Below are 19,266 nucleotides of genomic sequence, written 5' to 3'. Positions count from 1 at the left end.
TTTTCCCAGTATCTCAAGAAAATCTGCTTATAATAAAAGAAAAAATTTTGAGGGGCCCAATTTTCTAGAATACTATATAAAAGACTTCTAATGAATGTGAGTTCAAAAGGAGGACAAATCTCTTAAATAATTAAGTGACCATAAAATTCCTATCCTCAAAGTCTATAATTTTATGAGTTTAACACATGCAAACATTGCTGATCTATAACTCTGCTTACTATAAATCCCAAAAGCAACGATTACTTAAGCATCCATTGTCTACAAATATCACTTTCATGATCAAATTATTAAGTTGTCACCTGAAGCTCGGCTGTGTATTTGCACTTTGACAGTTTCCTGGTTGTTCAAGTCGACTGTTTCTGACATAGAATCTCTATCTTTATCTAATTCTCCTTCAGAATTTACTTTATTAATCTTATTGCACATCTTCTCTTTTTGCCAATCTTTTGACATTTCTGAATTATTATCATCATCCTGAATCAACATTGTTGTTTCATTATTATCTTCAGAAAAGCCTTTAGAGCCATTTTCATTTTCTGCTTTATCACTGCTGCTACAAGATTCACAGGACTGAAAATCTACATCCGACTGGCTCTTATCTTCTTCCATGGTCTCCTCCGTGGTTATGGTTTGAGGATCTTCCTCTACTTCCATGACCTGCTCTTTCAATTCTTCATGAAGCAAATCCATTAAGCATCGGAGAAATTCTTGCGCATCCTAATGTATCAGCAACATAATGTTACCATTTCATTACATGTGTATGTTGGAACTTATGTGTAAGTTTGAAAATATACAAAATGCAGTTACCAACTGATTATACTCTGTAGCATTATGCTAAAAAAATTCCAGTCTGTAGAACATAAGGCAGTAGAGATGGGATGCCCTAAATGCTACAAAGTTACATAAATAAAAGTTTCAATAAGCTGATGATTTGAAGGTTTTTCAGTTGTGTTATTCTTTATAAGCTGAAGAGAGATGACAGAGAAAATAAGGGCTTGTCTCATGTGACAATTAGAAACAGAGAGATGACCTAAATTGAAACATTTAAGTTTGGCTAACTTAAAGCTTTATCCAATTGTGCACTGTATTTCAAAGAAAAATCCTTGATGAATCTGGAGTGCTCACAGCACCAAATTACAATCTTTGGAGATCTGGGAATTTACATGGGAAAAAAAATGAAAAAAAAAAAAAGTGATATGCAGGTATTAATATTAAAATATATACAACTAAAATAATTGAAACTGTAATGTGGAACTAATTTTAAAAAAGCCTAGGTACACATCCTATCATATATTCATGTAAAATTAAAAAAAATTTTAAATCAGATGAGAGGGGCATTCTTACATTTGTATATTTGGTACAATTTCCTAGCTGTGAAAAAGTAAAAATGAAATTTAGATTATATTGTAAGAAGAAATAAATTCTAGACATATTGAACTAAATGTAAAAATATCAAAGTGTAAAATGTAGAAAATAGGCCGGCGCCGTGGCTCAATAGGCTAATCCTCCACCTAGCAGTGCTGGCACACCGGATTCTAGTCCCGGTCGGGGTGCCGGATTCTGTCCCGGTTGCCCCTCTTCCAGGACAGCTCTCTGATATGGCCCGGGAGTGCAGTGGAGGATGGCCCAAGTGCTTGGACCCTGCACCCCATGGGAGACCAGGAGAAGCACCTGGCTCCTGCCTTCAGATCAGTGCGGTGCACCGCCGCAGCGTGCCAGCTGCGGCGGCCATTGGAGGGTGAACCAACAGCAAAAGGAAGACCTTTCTCTCTGTCTCTCTCTCTCACTATCCACTCTGCCTGTCAAAAAAAAAAAAAAAAAAAAAAAAAAAAAAAAAAGTAGAAAATATAAGGTGAAAATTTATTTGCTTTCTGGATGTGGAACTTGAAGCTAAAAGCACTAGGAAAGATACACTGATATATTTACCCACCTCAAAATTTAAAAAGTTTCTAGAAAATAGACATAAAACTAAAATAAATTGTAAAATTATAAACATGATAAAGTATTATCTTGATAAATAAAGATATGAGGACTCAAAAAGATAGACAAATGCAAAAAATATTAGCAATTTTCAAATTCGTTAAAGATTATTAAAAGAGTGAATGAAAGCAATAGACTAACCTGCTGAGAATACCCCCGAAATGTTGGATTTACAGTTTTAATTCCTTGAAACAGATTAGTAGGGACAACAGATCCTGGCCTGAAAAAGAAAACATTATTATAGAGTAATTTTATATTTTTATTTTATTAATTAACCACCAAGAATCCAAAGTGATTGTAAAGTGTTAATGTTTCAAAAAATCATCAGGACTGTCTGGTACTTTCATTTCACAGGCTCAGAGAAATTGCTTATCACTGATATTTTAAGTGATATTTTATTACTCTACTCCCAATTAAATGAACGTTCCACTGAGTTTTCAAAAATGCAATTTCTTAAATAGTTAAAGCAAAATTATCATAGCAAACAATTATTATCCTAATGCTAAACTTTAAAATAATTAAATAGAAGCAGGAAACATTCATAAAGGCCCCTATAGTCTAATTTTAGTGATTTGCAAATGCATACTCCTGCATTAAATTCAATGAATTCAGTAACAGCAGGCCTAACAATTCAATACCACTTACCAGTTCAGATACTTTCAAACTTCTATGACTCCTTCATTTGGATGTCCCTTTTCAAATGTAACGTGCCTGAGACATAACTAAACTGAACCATCTCAGATCTCTTTTTGGTTCAGCTCTGTAAATAGATCTGCATCCTTTCAACATTTATAATATTCATTTTAAAATACAATAAAGATTAATACATTAAGAACATACCTGCTTTTATGCCACAATTCTGTCATGAGTTTGAGATAACTTTTACAAATGGCTGGTTTCTTATCTGTTCGAGCGAGTCCTCCACAATCAAGAAAAAATTGTGTCAAAGGTGGACTAATTGAAAAAAGAGGAAAATGTAACAGTAAAATCAAAGCTCAATACTAGTTAATTTCCCATTGCTCAGTGAACTGACAGCACACATTCCCATGCATCTGTTATTTCTGTGCTCCTTCCTGCAGCTTCACAGTCACTTTTCTGTAGTTTCAGTAGTCCAACCTGTTCAAAGAATGTTTGGTCCCACCACACATCCGCCTTCCATACAGGGCCCAGTTCTCCTTCAGTAATATTTGCATTTGAACAAACCATCCCTTGACCACTGTAACACAGTTTTTACTCCATTGCTTTTTCTTGCTGTTAGACAATTAAATATAAGGATTCCTCAGGACTTTAACCTATCATTTTTCCTCTCTTTACTATATTCTCTTTCCTACGTGATTTAAATTTTCACACAAACGCCAATGATGACCAAATTTACATCAAGTCAATAATCTCTCCTAATTTATATCAAATGCCTAAAATGCTGGTTTCCATGATGTTTACAATTTAAAATGTTCAAAATTTAACTATGAAATCAATCTGCTCTTTCCTGGGCTTCTACATCCTAGTATGCAGTACTGATATCTGTCAGTGGTTCAAGTTAACAATTATAATGCAATTTATAATCTTTGGCGAGTCTGCTTAGCTTGCAGGAACCTCTGTGAATCTATTCAGTTACAAGAAACTGAACAAAAGACGAAATGCTGGCCTGCAATAACCAGACTTTCCTATGAAGATATATGGATAGACACTAAACTATATCTCTTAGCAACACTGTAGTCTTATCATCCACATCTTCAAGTGAAATCAAAGGAGCTTCAAAGTAAATGTGTAAAGGCAGTACTGCATAGTATCAACAACAAAGGACCTATAGCAAGACAAAAAGCTTAGAGTTAGAATTCTGCTATAATGCTTACTCCCTGATAACCTTGGCAAAGTCATTTATTCACTTATTTATTTTTGCTTTTTAATTTATTTGAAAGACAGACAGAGAAATAGATAGAGCTCTTCTATCTGCTGATTCACTTCCCAAATGACAACAGCTAAGTGAAGCCAGGAGCCCAGAACTCAATCCAGGTTTCCATATGGTGGCAAGGACCCAACTACTTGAGCCATCAAACTATTGCTTCCCCAGGTGTGCAATAAGGAAGCTGGAACAGGGAGTGGAGTTGGGGGTTAAATCTAAGGCATCCAGATAGGCTTCAGGCTTTCTAAGCAGTGTCTTTTTTTTTTTTTTTTTTTTTTTTTTTTTTTTAAGATTTATTTATTTGAAAAGATAGGCAGAGAGAGAGAGGTCTTCCATCCGCTGGTTCACTCTCCAGATGGCCTCAATGGCTGGAGCTACACTGATCCAAAGCCAGGAGCCAGGAGATTCTTCTGGGTCTCCCATGTGGGTGCAAAGACCCAAGGACTTGAGCCATCTTCTACTGCTTTCCCAGGCCAATGCAGAGAGCTGGATCAGAAGTGGAGCAGCTGGGACTTAAACTGATGTCCATATGGGATGACAGCACTGCAGGCAGCGGCTTTACTTACACCACAGTGCTGACCCAGCCAAGCTATGTCTTAATTGCGCTTAACACTCTCCTTGGCAAAGTTATTTAAACTTCCATGTTTACATATATATATGTATATATATATAAAAAAATGTATATGTATATAGGCCGGTGCTGCAGCTCACTAGGCTAATCCTCCGCCTTGCGGCGCCGGCACACCGAGTTCTAGTCCCGGTCGGGGTGCCGGATTCTGTCCTGATTGCCCCTCTTCCAGGCCAGCTCTCTGCTGTGGCCAGGGAGTGCAGTGGAGGATGGCCCAAGTGCTTGGGCCCTGCACCCCATGGGAGACCAGGAGAAGTACCTGGCTCCTGCCATCAGATCAGTGCAGTGCGCCAGCCGCAGCACGCTGGCCGCGGTAGCCATTGGAGGGTGAACCAACGGCAAAGGAAGACCTTTTTCTCTGTCTCTCTCTCTCTCACTGCCTGTCAAAAAAAAAAAAAAAAAAAAAAAAAAGGAAAAAGGAAAAAGTATATGTACATATATATAATATATACAAATAGCAGTATCAACCTATAGATTCAATATGATTACATCACTGAATGTGGATCTCCTACTCCCTTTTCCCACTTATTCTACTCATATCTTATCAGCCAATTATTCTCCTAAAAATGCTTTTCTCCTATTCATCAATCCTTTCCTACCACACTAGATAGTGTACGCCACCAGTGATCTTGCCCAAACGAGAACAGTCTCCTAGCTGGTCTTCCAAATTTCATTCTCTTCTCCCTCCAATCCACTTCTCACTTGGCAACCACAGTGATGCTTTTAAAATATAAATCAGATTATTTAGCTACCCTGTTATAAAAATACTTCAACCACACATTTAGAAACAAACCTTTAATATGACCCGCAACACTTGAATTCATGTCATTCACACCCCACTGTATCTATTTTCCTGCCATACAGATTTTCTTCCAGTCCTCAAAAGTGTCAAGCTCATCTCCACTCCAAGGCCGATTACAGACCTTTTTGCTTGAAATATTTCCCTTCCTCCCTCCTTCCTTCCCTCTCCCCCTCTCATCTTCCTTCCTTCTCTTCAAGATTTACTTACTGATTTGAAAGGCAGAATGAGAGAGAGAGACAGTGAAAGAGACCTTCTATCCAATAGTGCATTCCACAAATGGCCAGGATGGTCAGGGCCAGGCCAGGCAGAAGCCAGGAGCCAAGAACTCCATCCAGGTCTCCCATGTGGGTGGCAGAAGTCCAAGTACCTGGGTCATTTTCCACTGTCATCCCAGGCACATTAGCAGAGAGCTGGACTGGAAGCAGAGCAGCCAGGACTGAACAGGCACTCCAATATGGGATGACACTGCAACTTAATCCACTACATCACAAGGCTGGACCTTTCCCCAACCTTTCTCACATCAACTCATCCTCATTCTTTAAGTTTCAGAATAAATATCACTTCTTCAAAGAGGTGTTCTTGACCACTTAATAAAAATTAGGTTTTCTTCAGTTCACAGGGTAATGGGACATAACATAATTATGGGACATAACCTAATCTGAATATGAGTACAGAAAGTATAGAGGGCCATGTCAAAATGAAAATGAAATTCTTTTTGAAGAAGTATGCATACATTCAGTCTTCAATCACTACTACAAAATTCAAGCCAATAGAAAGAGCAATGTCAATTCTGGTCCAGAGCTAGGATTTGTTCATCCTAATTCACATAGGAATTTAATCTCCAAAGTCTTATATTAATGGTATGAAGAGGATGTAAGTTAATTCAACTTTAGTGTTTGGGGGCAGAGACCTCTGGAAAGTGATTAAATTTGGCCATTAACTGTAGTGCTCATGATTAAATCCTTGTGGCTTTATAAAGAAAGGGAGACTATACAAAGATACATGTGTTCCTACCATGATATAATGTAGCCAAGGAGAACCCTCCCCAGAGCCTGCACCATGCAACACATTTAAACTTAAGAGTAATACCTGGGGGCTGGCACTGTGGCATAGTAGGTTAAGCCTCCACCTGCGACACCAGCATCCCATATAGGTACCAGTTTGTGTCCTGGCTGTTCCTCTTCCAATATATCTCTCTGCTAATGGTCTAGGAAGACTTCTGTCTCTCCCTCCCTCTATATGTAACTCTCATATAAAAATAAATCTTAAAAAAAGAGAGTAATACCTGCTCTATTTTGTAGGACTATGATTAAGAAATAAAAAATTTGAATTTCTTCTTACAGAATAAATGCCTTCTTACAAAATTCCACCTACAGAATATAATATTTTCATACAAACTCAGAACTAAAGTAATCTGAAGAATCATTTAGTTCAAGTTCCTCACTCAGTTTTTAGATGTTAAAACAGAACAAAACAAAACAAAACAAAACTTGCTCAAAAAACACAATTAACTGGGGATTATACCCAGACCACTGGTCTTAAGAAACTACAGGCATACACAGAGTACCCCCAATGGGACAACAATGGATTATGTTTCAACTCATATTCTTACGTAATCTACATGGGAGTCAGTCAGCTACCCTAGTGGCATAGTTTTCTGCTCAAAGAATAACCTCATAAAACTACACAGACAAGTGGTTAGTATAACAGTGTCTGGGTTCAATTCTTGGCTCTTGGTCCTGATTTCATCTTCTCATCAATGCATATCCTAAGAGACAGCAGTAATGGCTTAAGTGATGGGGTCTTGGCACCCTTTGGAAAATGTGGATTGCACTCCTGGCTTCTGGGTAGGCCTCAGCCACTGCAGACATTTAGGGAATGAAACAGCAGATATACATTCTCTATCGTGTATCTCTGCCTCTCAAATTAAAAAAACAAAACTATACAAACAAAAACTTATACTTACCAATTAGAAAGAGCCTGCAAAGCGGCGTTCATATAACAAGTATTTCCAATATTTTTCAAACCTGTAAGACCTATTAAGAAGTAAAAAGTAAGCAATCATTCAATAATGCAAAAATGACTCAACTATGATTACTATAGTTCCCAAACTGCATTAAGGACTGTGTAAATACAAAATATCAACTCAACCCAGAGAGGAACACTTTTGGAAACCTTAGAATCACTAGATTTTTTGAGCTTTAAATAAAATCAAGGATGAGTTGTCTCAACTTCTGAAATTTTAGAACAGTCTTGCATACTACACTTTAAGAATAAATATGTTGTTTGTAGCAGTATTTGTTCACAACAGCCAAAATATGGAATCAACCAAGTTGTCCATCATCAGATAAATGGATAAAGGAAATGTGATATATTTATACACACACACACACCCCAGAATATTATTCAGCAATAAAAAATGAAATTCTACCAACTGCATCAAAATGGATGCAACTGAAGGACATCATGCTGAGTGAAATAAGTTGGCCACAGAGAAACAAATACCACATGTTCTCCCTAATATGTAGAAGCTAAAATTTAAAAAGAAAAAAAAATCAAAACACAAAAGAAATGCATGAATCAGTATTGTTACAAATATATTTTTGTCAAACTTAGTTTTATATCTTTGTCAAACCAATGGTTAAGAATGTCACACTAATATAGTTTTAATGATCTGTGATTAATTTATAATTTGCTATACATAGGTAAAATGGTCATCTTTATTTGATTATAGCCCTTACCTATATTACCACTGAGCTAGGGTTTTTTACTTTTTACTTGCTGATCTCTTTAGTGGAGCATTAAGTGCTTGAATGTAATGTTAACTAAAAATGTTATGTCAAAAACTAAAAAAAAGGAAAGAAAAGGAGACAAAAAAGGAAGGGAAGGGAAATTATAGAAGGAAAAAAAAAGAGAAGGGAAAAGAGAGAAAGGGGAAGAAGGGAATATCATATTCTTAGAATTGTATCTATGAAATCTACCGAATCTATTCTCCTTATAGTAGTATTACATCAACAAAAAAATAAATAAATAAAGGAAAGCCAGGACTGTGGCATAGTAAGTTAAGCCTCTGCTCGTGATGCCAACATCCCATATGGGTGCAGGTTCAAATCCCAGCTGCTCCACTCCCAGTCAGCTCCCTGCTAATGAGCCTGGGAAAGCAGTGGAAGATGGCCCAAGCGGTCCCCAAATGGCCACAACGGCCAGGCCAAAACCAGGAGCTTCTTCCAGGTGTCTTATGTGGTTGCAGGGGCCCAAGCACTTGGAACATCTTCCATTGATTTCCCAGGCACATTAGCACTGAGCTGGATCAGAAGTGGAGCAGCAAGGACTGGCACACATATGGGACACCAGCATTATTCACTATGGCATGATGCCACTGATGCCAATAGGCTGGTTCTTGATGCAGAGAATAAGTAGAGAACAAAGCTGAGGTCTACTGAATTACCTCACTCTTTTCAAATGCATGCTCTCTCTTTGGAAATTCTGTTAAAGGAGTACCTTGACACATCCCCACCAATTCCTATCACTGACAGATAAGAAGAGAAAAATGAATTGACAACTATGGCTCAAACACGTCTCCAAAGACAAGTTAAGCAAAATGTCATAAGGCTAATCTGCAAAAGAATAAGATCTTAACTTTGGTAAAGTGAACCAGAGAAAGGCAATTTATAATTTACAATTATATAAATTTCTGAGTTCCTAATATGTAATTATCATCTCATTATTCACCTCTAGATTTTGCAATTTTTCCATTACACAGTTTTGTAAAGAAATGGACAGTTGCCACTCAAGGGAGAAGTGTTACATAGAAGAACTATTTTACCTCTTGCCTTAAGTTCATCTTCTTCTTCCACTTCTATATCCAGATCATCAAATACAGCAACCAGAGGTGTTTTTAACGTTGTATTAGTAGGTATTTTAAAATCCTTATTAACAGAAAAGATAGCATGCTTGAGCACATCCTTAAGTTTAAAAAGTTTTAATTATGTAACATCTGCATTATAAAACTTATTGAATGCTATTTTAATAATCAAGAATTGATAGTACATTTATATTTCAAAAGAAACAAGGATCTGCACAAGGTAATAGCATGTTTTCCTAGCTTTATTAACATACATAGTAAAATATAAAGCCACTTTTTATAAATTTCTTTTCTGAATTTAAAACTCAGTAATTAAAATTCAATGACATCTCACTGCAGCAACAAAGACCTCAAAAATGCACTATCCTACATTGTTTTCAGATACTACCTTTCCATAGTAAACAAAAAAAAAAAAAAAAAAAAAGTATCATTTCATAACACATCAACATCTATGTGGACTTCTACAATCTTCCAATACTTATTGACATATTTGTTTTGCATCCTTTGGTGTTTATTAAATAGTTCTAATGCTCATTTTAAATGATAAAAATACCCTAACATTAATTTCTAGGAGTTGGTGACCCTGGCCAAATGCTAACTCAGATTGCTATAAGCAACAAAAAGCTTTGTGAGTTAAAGTTTTAAAATTCAGGAAAATACACACAAAATCAGAATCTTCAGTTTTTTTTTTTTTTTTTTTTTTTTTTTTTTTTTTTACTATCAGAAGATCAAAATACAATGAACCCATTCAGCAACAATCAGATGGAGAAAAAACACTGAGTAGCAGTATGCATTAAGCATGTATTCAGGTTCTCCAATCGACTAAAACTTTATTCCACCTCCACAATGCAGTCATACATTTACATCTACCCACTTTATACATTTATTTTCCTTCCTGGTATCTAAGGATATTAGATACTTGAGTAGGTCTCATATCCTAATTTTTTAAAATAGAGTAATTATTTTATAAAGATGATACATGCTTACTAGCAATATTTAATGACAGACAGGTATTAAGGCTTAAGAAAATCATTCAAAATCTTACTACCTAGGGGAAAAAGTATATTTGAAAAATCTTATTAATGACATTTGCATGGTTTCCAATATTTTGCTGTTTTATAAAAATTACAAGTTCGGCCGGCGCCGCGGCTCACTAGGCTAATCCTCCGCCTAGCGGCGCCAGCACACCGGGTTCTAGTCCCGGTCGGGTGCCAGATTCTGTCCCGGTTGCTCCTCTTCCAGGCCAGCCCTCTGCTGTGGCCAGGGAGTGCAGTGGAGGATGGTCCAGGTGTTTGGGCCCTGCACCCCATGGGAGACCAGGAAAAGCACCTGGATCCTGGCTCCTGCCATCGGATCAGCGCGGTGCGCCGGCCGCGGCGGCCATTGGAGGGTGAACCAACGGCAAAGGAAGACCTTTCTCTCTGTCTCTCTCTCTCACTGTCCACTCTGCCTGTCAAATAAATAAATAAATAAATAAAAAATAAAAAAATATATAAAAAAAAATAAATAAAAATTACAAGTTCAAACAGCCTACAAATTTTGTATTTCTAAAGAAACTTATACAAATAATTTTGTGCTTCTGAAAAACTTCAACATTGGGATCATTAGGAAGCTGCATGAAATAAAGCTCAGGCCTTTTATGTGTTAATGTATCTATAAATCACCAGACATTTACAAATCATTAGATAACTATCAGTATCCTTATTCTACCAGATGCAATGCTCATTAGCATTTGCAATCTTAATCTGTTCTAGCAGAACAGCAACAGATAGCTTATTTAACTTCACTTTCCCTTAGTGACGCTAATAATTTTACCTTTTAAGACTATTACCAGGCCAGCGCCGCGGCTCACTAGGCTAATCCTCCGCCTAGCGGCGCCGGCACACCGGGTTCTAGTCCCTGATTGCCCCTCTTCCAGGCCAGCTCTCTGCTGCAGCCAGGGAGTGCAGTGGAGGATGGCCCAAGTCCTTGGGCCCTGCACCCCATGGGAGACCAGGATAAGTACCTGGCTCCTGCCATCGGATCAGCGCAGTGCGCCGGCCGCGGTGGCCAGTGGAGGGTGAACCAATGGCAAAGGAAGACCTCTCTCTCTCTCTCTCTCTCACTGTCCACTCTGCCTGTCAAAAAAAAAAAAAAAAGACTATTACCAGTTCCTTATGTGTTTAAATTTTATTTATCATATCAATTTTGTTAGCAATGCAAAAGAAGCCAAGAAATTGTTATTTTCACTCTACTAAGACTTTCAAAAAATATTAAACACATTTGTGAATGATATGTTGGTATCAGTGGGAGAAACAGTAATACTAATGATTAAACAGCCATTTAACTGTTAACTGGAAACATAACAAATAAGAATTTCTTGTCTAAAATCTAATCACATTGAATTATATAACGTGTGAGGCAAGCATATTTATCGGAAATGTCTGCCATCAGAATATGACACACAAGATACAATAGGAAAATTTGTTGATATCAAGGAACAGGTACACAGAAATACAATTTCTGTAATACATGAGGGAAAAAATACAATCTGATTAAATCCTGACCAAATGATGATCAGAGTTAGAAGCCAACTATTCTAATTTCTTCATTTCCCTTTTCTGATTTTTATTTCACTGAAAATTCTGAAAGTGATCACTTTTTATAGGTGTATAATTGACTTTCTAAGTCTCTTGGTCCGAAAAGAAAAATCTGTAACTAAAGGCTGATGTTAAGTTTAATTACATCCTACTTAGTTTTTAACAAGCAGCAGTTAATATTCACATTAACACAAATAGGGGTGGGGAGGCAAAGGAATGTGGGAAAGGGACTGAATTATTACTTGGCATTCACTATCAAAGAAGGCCCACCAACACTCATGGAATCAGATTTTCCAGAAAAAGGATAAATACGGACTTAAACCATTTTTTTAAAAGAAGCTTATGTAATTCATTAGATAGTTTTCAAGCTTCAGGTAGGTGGGTTTCAAGCTATACACAAAAATAAAGGAGTATAAAAGTCCTTCATTTGAGGAAAAAAGGGCCTGCTTCACCAATTTTTTGTAGTACAGGTTAGGCAAGATTCCTTTTTAAATTTCAAATGTATGACAAATTCTGAGTTATTCCCTAATGTCACCTTATAAATGGATATAGACCATTACCTGAACATTGTTTTCTTGTGCTTGGTGAGGCTGTCTTACATGAGGCAATGAAGGCTGAGTTCCTAATTTCCTATCCAAAAATACTTCTTTGCTGCAAGCATAACACCAAACTCGAAGAGTGGTAAGGTTCACAGTTAGATAATGCTTTGTCTCCTGCATAATTCCACAGGAGAGAGAGTAGAGGAACCAGAATTAGATTATGTGAAAACACTTCTTCAATAGATCACATAAGATGAACTGTTACCTTCGATGAATAATATACTCAAAAGAGTTAATAAATCAAGACACCAAAAATAATTGTTTCGATAAATTACTTTGGTAAATAGTAACAATATCTAAGACTATTCTTGAAGTTATTCTGTGCTTTCCCCCCAACTATTCATTATGGAAAGATAAGCACAAGAGTCTAAAACTCTGCTTTGCAGTTAGCAAATAATCTAAAAAATAATTGATAATAATTGATAGCAAGTAACTATTCTAGGAAGTCAAAACAAAAAGAACACAAATGAAATTAAGTCAAAGCATAAAACCTCTGAAGCAACAGCAAATATAAGATCTTGGATAGAATAAAACCTAGTCTTTTTGAATCAGAGTTCTTCAAAAGAATTAAGCCCTATAGAAAATTATTTGAGTGACTAATTCTCAATTCTCCCAAGGCTGGTTTATAGCAAACACCAACCAAGATGCACAGAAGAGAAATAAATTACAGACAATGGATGCCTTTGGGCTAAATTTAAATATTTGGGTTTAAATAATTCTCTTGAGGAATCCCAGTTGAGAAAGTTGATGCTGTAGACATCCATGAACATTTTAAGACACACTTCACTCTAGAAACTTGCAGTTTAGAATGAGAGCTATCATCACAAAACATGCATGCCAAAGTTACACTGAACACTCAGAGCAAAGCAGCAGGGGGACTCATCAGGATGATGTGCAGGAAATAGCACTATGAGCTGAGTTGTAAGAGTCAGCCAAGCGGAGTTAATAAACCTAAGCATCTACTTTCTAACTCCACCTCCAAAACCCCAAATATTCTAGCTGTCACCTCCATATACCTGGGTCTATGTTTCTTAAATGAGTGTTGTCTTAATTACAACCTCATTCTAATACTGATCTTCTTAGTAGTTCTCCTCCCCTACTTAAACAGAATAAATGAAATTTTAACTCACAAAAAAAGTTTAAATTTTTTAAAACTTCAATTAACAGTGTTGTATTATTGGCTGTCCTTTTCCTTCAGTCTCCCTTTAAAAACACATCTTCCATTTTACAATTATCTCAAAATGAAACATTTAAAAAATGTCTGCATTGAAAATTCATATATACACACCTGAGAATGTATGGTGCTGTGATCTACTTGCGATTCACCACAGCCAACATATGAACATCTATTCTATAAATAATTATACAAGAAGGAAAATAAGACATTTTACAACACGTAAATTTGTAACAGCATTACAATTAATCTGCAGTTGTTTTGATTACATGTGTTAACTCTTAACAGTTAAGTTTTGATTATATGTGTCAATGACTTTCTACAATCGATTTAACCAAAAGTTAAACGACCTCTAATAAAAGCATAAAATACCAAAGCAATTTATTAAAAAGTGTGCAAAAGCACCATTAAGTTCAAGTCCTTCCAAAGTTTGAAGCTTAATGTTTCATCAATAATGAAGTTTTAAAAGTATGTTTATCTACAAAATCCTTTTAGGTGTCAAAGTTTTTTTCTGGTTATCATTATTTAGGTCTAAATTTCAGAAAAAAAAATATATATATATACATACCTCCAGGCATGCCCAAAGATTTGGTCCTCTGACTTTACAGTCCTGACAAGTACCCTATGAGAAGAAATTTTTAAAAAGACAATATTGTTGAATAGTCAAATATATATACAATCCATTATCATCATCATATATTTTTAAATTGGACTCATGAACATGGAGTACTTTAGTAATTTACAGAAAATGTACAATTGGGAGGAAAGTGAAAAACCTGTATCTTACATGAGACTTTTGTATCAAATCTTCTTTTGTTATTTCACCAACTGAATCCAAATGTGGACAATGATTTCGTAAAGCTGACATCTTGTTAGAAAGTTTATCTTGTTTCCCAAGGCTTTCCAAATGAGGAAATACCTATATGAAAAGTGACCCCAAAAATTTCATTTAAAAATGCTAAAATATTAAAAATATATTAAAACATATTAATTATATTTTATTTACATTTATTTATATTATATATATTAGATATTAAAATTAAAATGAAAGATAACATAAGAATGACAGATATTTACAAGTCTGCCCTTCAAAAGAATGTATTTTTAAACATACTCACATAAGTTTCAAAATCAAAGTTAATTTGAACTTTGGAAATTTCTCTACCAAATAAACATTTTACTTATATTAATAGTTATGAATAAAGGCAAGTTTGGTTCTCCATGATTTTGCTGTTTTTCCTCTAATTCCCATTTTATTTAAGAGGAAAAACTTAAGTTATTTGATTTTGAAAAGATATTAATCCTAAATAAAAAATGATTAATCTTTAGACTAGAAATTGAAAACAACTTCAAAATAGAAAGCTCCATTTGTACTCTTAACAGCAGCTTCTACTCGTGATATAAATGAAATCACCTGGTATCAGGCACTGAAACAGGATAGGCACTTTATATTATGGTTTCTCAACGTGGCACTACCAACACTTAGGGCCAATAATTCTTTGTGGTTGGGACTGTCTTGTGCACTCATTACAGCCAAAATACCTCCACCCTCACTGAGCTGACAGTCAATGTCTCTAGACAACAGAGTATTAAATTATATCCTCTGGGGGACAAAATCTTGCCAGGGGTCAGCATTGTGGCTTAGCAGATTAAGCTGTCACCTGAGATGCTAGCATCCCATATGGGCACTAGTTCAAGTCCCAGCTGCTACACATCTGGTACAGCTCGCTGCTAATTGCCCAGGAAAGCAGTGGAAGGTGGCATAAGTCCTTGGACCCCAGCACACACATAGAAGACCTACAATAAGCTGCTGGCTCCTGAGTTCTGCCTGGCCCAGGCCCAGCCATTGTGGTCATTTTGGGGGGGTGAACCGGTAGATGGAAGATCTAACTCTTTCAAGTAAATAAATCTTTTAAAAAATTAAAAAGCAGCCAATAGGTTCTTTTTTTTTTTTTTTTTTTTTTTGACAGGCAGAGTGGACAGTGAGAGAGAGAGACAGAGAGAAAGGTCTTCCTTTGCCGTTGGTTCACCCTCCAATGGCCGCCGCTGCAGCCGGCGCACCGCACTGATCCTGGCAGGAGCCAGGATCCAGGTGCTTTTCCTGGTCTCCCATGGGGTGCAGGGCCCAAGCACCTGGGCCATCCTCCACTGCACTCCCTGGCCATAGCAGAGAGCTGGCCTGGAAGAGGGGCAACCGGGACAGAATCCGGTGCCCCAACCGGGACTAGAACCCGGTGTGCCGGCGCCGCAAGGTGGAGGATTAGCCTATTGAGCCACGGCGCCGGCTGCCAATAGATTCTTAATACAAAGAACAAAGTGACAGCAAACTTTTCACTTGTGTTAATGCAAGCCAGGAAACAGCTGAGCAACTTTTTTTTTTTTAACTTTAGGATTTATGAGATCGACGCTGCGGTGTAGTAGGTTAAGCATTCACCTGCAGTGCCGGCATCCCATATGCCAGCTGTTCCACTTCTGATCCAGCTCCCTGTAGATAGTCTTGAAAAACAATAGAAGGTGGCCCAAGTGCTTGGGGCCCTGCACTCACATGGGAGACCCAAAAGAAGCTCCTGGCTTTGTATCAGCCCAGCTCCAGCCATTGTGGCCATCTGGGAAACAGTGGATGGAAGATCGCTTTGTCTATCCCTCTCTAACTCTGTCTCTTAAGTAAACAAATAAATCTTTGAAAAAAAGATTTATGTATTTATTTGAAAGGCAGAAATACAAAGGAGAGAGGAGGAAGGGGAGAGGTAAGGATAATATTTAAGGATTTTTTTTTTTTTTTTTTTTTTAAGATTAGAAAGCAACAGGGGCCAGAGCTGTGTCACAGGCTAAGCCTCCACCTGCAGCGCCAGCACCCATACGGGCATGGGTTCCTCTCCCAGCTATTCTCTTCCAATCTGGCTCTGTCCTTACAGCAGTTATTTAGTTCACTGGTCTCCCATGGAATGGTCCTTTTTTTTTTTTTAAGCCCATAACGTTCATGAAAAGATGCTCAAACTTACTGTTTGAGTCAGGACTGTGTAAAGTTAAGTACTAGTGTCCAACAAATAACAGTATTATAAAACAGTATCTTGGGATCGATCAAGGTCCACCTCCATCTCTCCAATCTTGCTTCTTGCTAACCTGCCTGAGAGGCAGCAGATGATGGCCTGACTTCTTGAGTCTCTGGCACTCACATGGGAGACCTGGACAGAGTTCCTGGCTCCTGGATTTGGCTTAACCCAGACCTTGTTGTTACAAGCACTGGGGAGTGAACTAGCAGAGAGAAGATATCTACAACTCTGACTTTCTTTATCCCTCTTTCTCTGTCTGCTGCTCTATCTTTCAAATGAATAAAATGAGTATTAAAAATATGTATTGGGGCTAGCGCTGTGGTATAGCAGGTAAAGCCATTGCCTACAGTGCCAGCATCCTATATGGGCACCAGTTCAAGTCCCAGCTGCTTCACTTCTGATCCAGCTCTCTGCTATGCATGACCTGGGAAAGCAGTAGAAGATGGTCTAAGTCCTTGGGCCCCTACACCTGCATGGGAGACCCAGAAGAAACTCCTGGCTTTGGATCAGCGCAGCTCCAGTGGTTGCAGCCAATTGCGGGGTGAACCACTGGATGGAAGACCTCTCTCTGCCTCTGCTTCTCTGTGTAACTCTTTCAAATAAATAAATAAATCTTAAAATATATATATATCAAACAGAACCATTAAAATATAGATTAAATTTACCATCTTAACCATTTTTAAGCATGTAGCTCAGCAGTATTCAGTACATTCATACTATTATACAATCTCCAGAACTCTTTTCATCTTGCAAAAATCAAATTATATACTCATTAAACTTCCCATTCTCCTCCCTCCAGCCTCTGGCAACACTATTCTACTTTGTCTCTAAAAAGCTGACTAAGGACCTCATAAATGCAATCATACAGTATGTCTTTTTGTGTCTGGCATATTTTACTTAGGATAATGTCTTCAAAAGTGCACCCAAGTTGTAGTATATGTCAGAATTTCCTTTTTCCAAGTTGAATAACATTCCATTGTGTATATTATATTTTGTTTATCCATTCACTTGATTTCAAGGTATGTTTTCACTGTAGTTCTGATTTATATTTCCCTAAAAATTATTGATTTTTTTTTTTGACAGGCAGAGTTAGTGAAAGAGAGAGAGACAGAGAGAGAGAGAGAGAAAGGTCATCCTTTTCCATTGGTTAACCCCCAAAATGGCCGCCACGGCCGGCGCATTGCGCCGATCCGAAGCCAGGAGCCAGGTGCTTCCTCCTGGTCTCCCATGTGGATGCAGGGCCCAAGGACTTGGGCCATCCTCCACTGCCTTCCCGGGCCACAGCAGAGAGCTGGACTGGAATCCATTTTATAGTTCAAGTCCTTTGGCTATTTTAAAATCATGTTACTTGATTTTTTGCTGTGGAGCTGGAATGCTTTATATAATTTTTTATTATTCCCTTAACATAGGGCCTGCAAATGTTTTCTTCTGTTCTGGACTTCGCCTTTGCATTTTGTTGATAGTTTCCTTTGTGTGGCAGAATCTTTTTGATTTGATGTATTCCAAGATTATTTTTACTGCTGTTGCCTCTTCTGAGTGCCACATCCAAGAAATCAATACCAAGACCATTGTTAAGATGTCTTTCTCTGGGTTCAGCACTGTGGTATAGTAGGTAAAGCCACAGCCCACAGCACCAACATCCCATATGGGAGCCTCTAGTTCTAGTTCCAGCTGCTCTACTTCCAATCTAGCTCCCTAGTAATGCCCCTGGGAAAGCAGTGGAAGAAGGCCCAAGTACTTGGACCCCTGCACCTGCTTCTTGGCTTCGGATCAGCCCAGTTCCAGTCGTTGTGGCCATTTGGGGAGTGCAACAGTGGATGGAAGATCTCTCTTTAGGTCTCTCTCTTGACTGAATGCATTGAGTAGCTTTGTACCTTCATTAGCAGAAAATGGTGCTCTTTTTTATTCTGATATGGTCTTTATAAATAATACTCAGGCCAGCACTGTGGTATAGCAGGTTAAAGCCACTGCTTGCAGTGCCAGTATCCCACATGGTGCCGGTTCAAGTCTCGGCAGCTCCACTTCTGATTCAGCTCTCTGCTACAGCCTAGGAAAGCAGTAGAAGATGGCCCAAGGATGTACTCGTACCCACATGAGAAGACCTGGATGAAGCTCCTGGCTTCTGATCGGTGCAGCTCCAGCTGTTGCAGCCAATTAGGGAGTGAACCAGTGGATGGAAGACCTCTCTCTGCCTCTCCTTCTCTCTCTGTGTAATTTACTTTCAAATGAATGAATGAATGAATGAATGATAGCTGGGGAAACCAACTGCTACGCTGTCTCTTTCAAGGAAAAATTCTCAATCATCTTATCAATACTTTCATGGGAACTGGTCAACTTAAGTTCTTATTTCTTAGATCTATTTTACTCATTTACAGTTTGTATCTTTTTCTTCTGAAAATAATTTTGGCATCATAGTATTACATGTATATCCACAAGACAATTGCAAAAGATTCCATTAAACTTATTCCCAATCTTGTATATTTTTACTCCATTTTGTTTTTTTCTATATGAAGTTATTTAGTTCACTGGTCTTCACAAAGAATCAGCTTTGGAACTTATCTTTTTCATTATTTTTGTTCTATTTTTAATGCCATGAAATAAAATTTCATTAAAAGTTTTATCTTTAATCTCCATGTCCTACTTGCTTTTGGTTGCATTTTCTTAATCCCTAAAGGATGAATGT

At 37.5% G+C, this 19,266-nt stretch overlaps 1 protein-coding gene across 4 annotated transcripts in view; it reads right to left on the bottom strand.

Moving 5' to 3' along the window:
• The window catches only part of USP33 (ubiquitin specific peptidase 33), a 72,022-nt gene that overhangs the window by 37,088 nt on the left and 15,668 nt on the right, over positions 1 to 19,266 (bottom strand). For all 4 annotated transcript variants that reach the window (XM_051857562.2, XM_051857559.2, XM_051857560.2 and 1 more), the window contains exons 2-10: positions 14,318 to 14,449; positions 14,099 to 14,152; positions 13,645 to 13,707; positions 12,318 to 12,470; positions 9,140 to 9,242; positions 7,280 to 7,349; positions 2,821 to 2,934; positions 2,122 to 2,200; positions 300 to 717 (exon numbers count right to left, since the gene is read on the bottom strand). In XM_051857562.2, coding sequence (XP_051713522.2) covers positions 300 to 717; positions 2,122 to 2,200; positions 2,821 to 2,934; positions 7,280 to 7,349; positions 9,140 to 9,242; positions 12,318 to 12,470; positions 13,645 to 13,707; positions 14,099 to 14,152; positions 14,318 to 14,398 — 1,135 coding nt within the window. In that variant the 5' untranslated portion in view covers positions 14,399 to 14,449. The remainder of the gene's footprint in view (positions 1 to 299; positions 718 to 2,121; positions 2,201 to 2,820; positions 2,935 to 7,279; positions 7,350 to 9,139; positions 9,243 to 12,317; positions 12,471 to 13,644; positions 13,708 to 14,098; positions 14,153 to 14,317; positions 14,450 to 19,266) is intronic.

Source organism: Oryctolagus cuniculus, chromosome 7 (genome assembly GCF_964237555.1).
Source record: "Oryctolagus cuniculus chromosome 7, mOryCun1.1, whole genome shotgun sequence".
Lineage (NCBI taxonomy): Eukaryota > Metazoa > Chordata > Mammalia > Lagomorpha > Leporidae > Oryctolagus > Oryctolagus cuniculus.
Note: the sequence above shows the minus strand (reverse complement) of the source record. Positions and strands in the feature narration are given on the sequence as shown.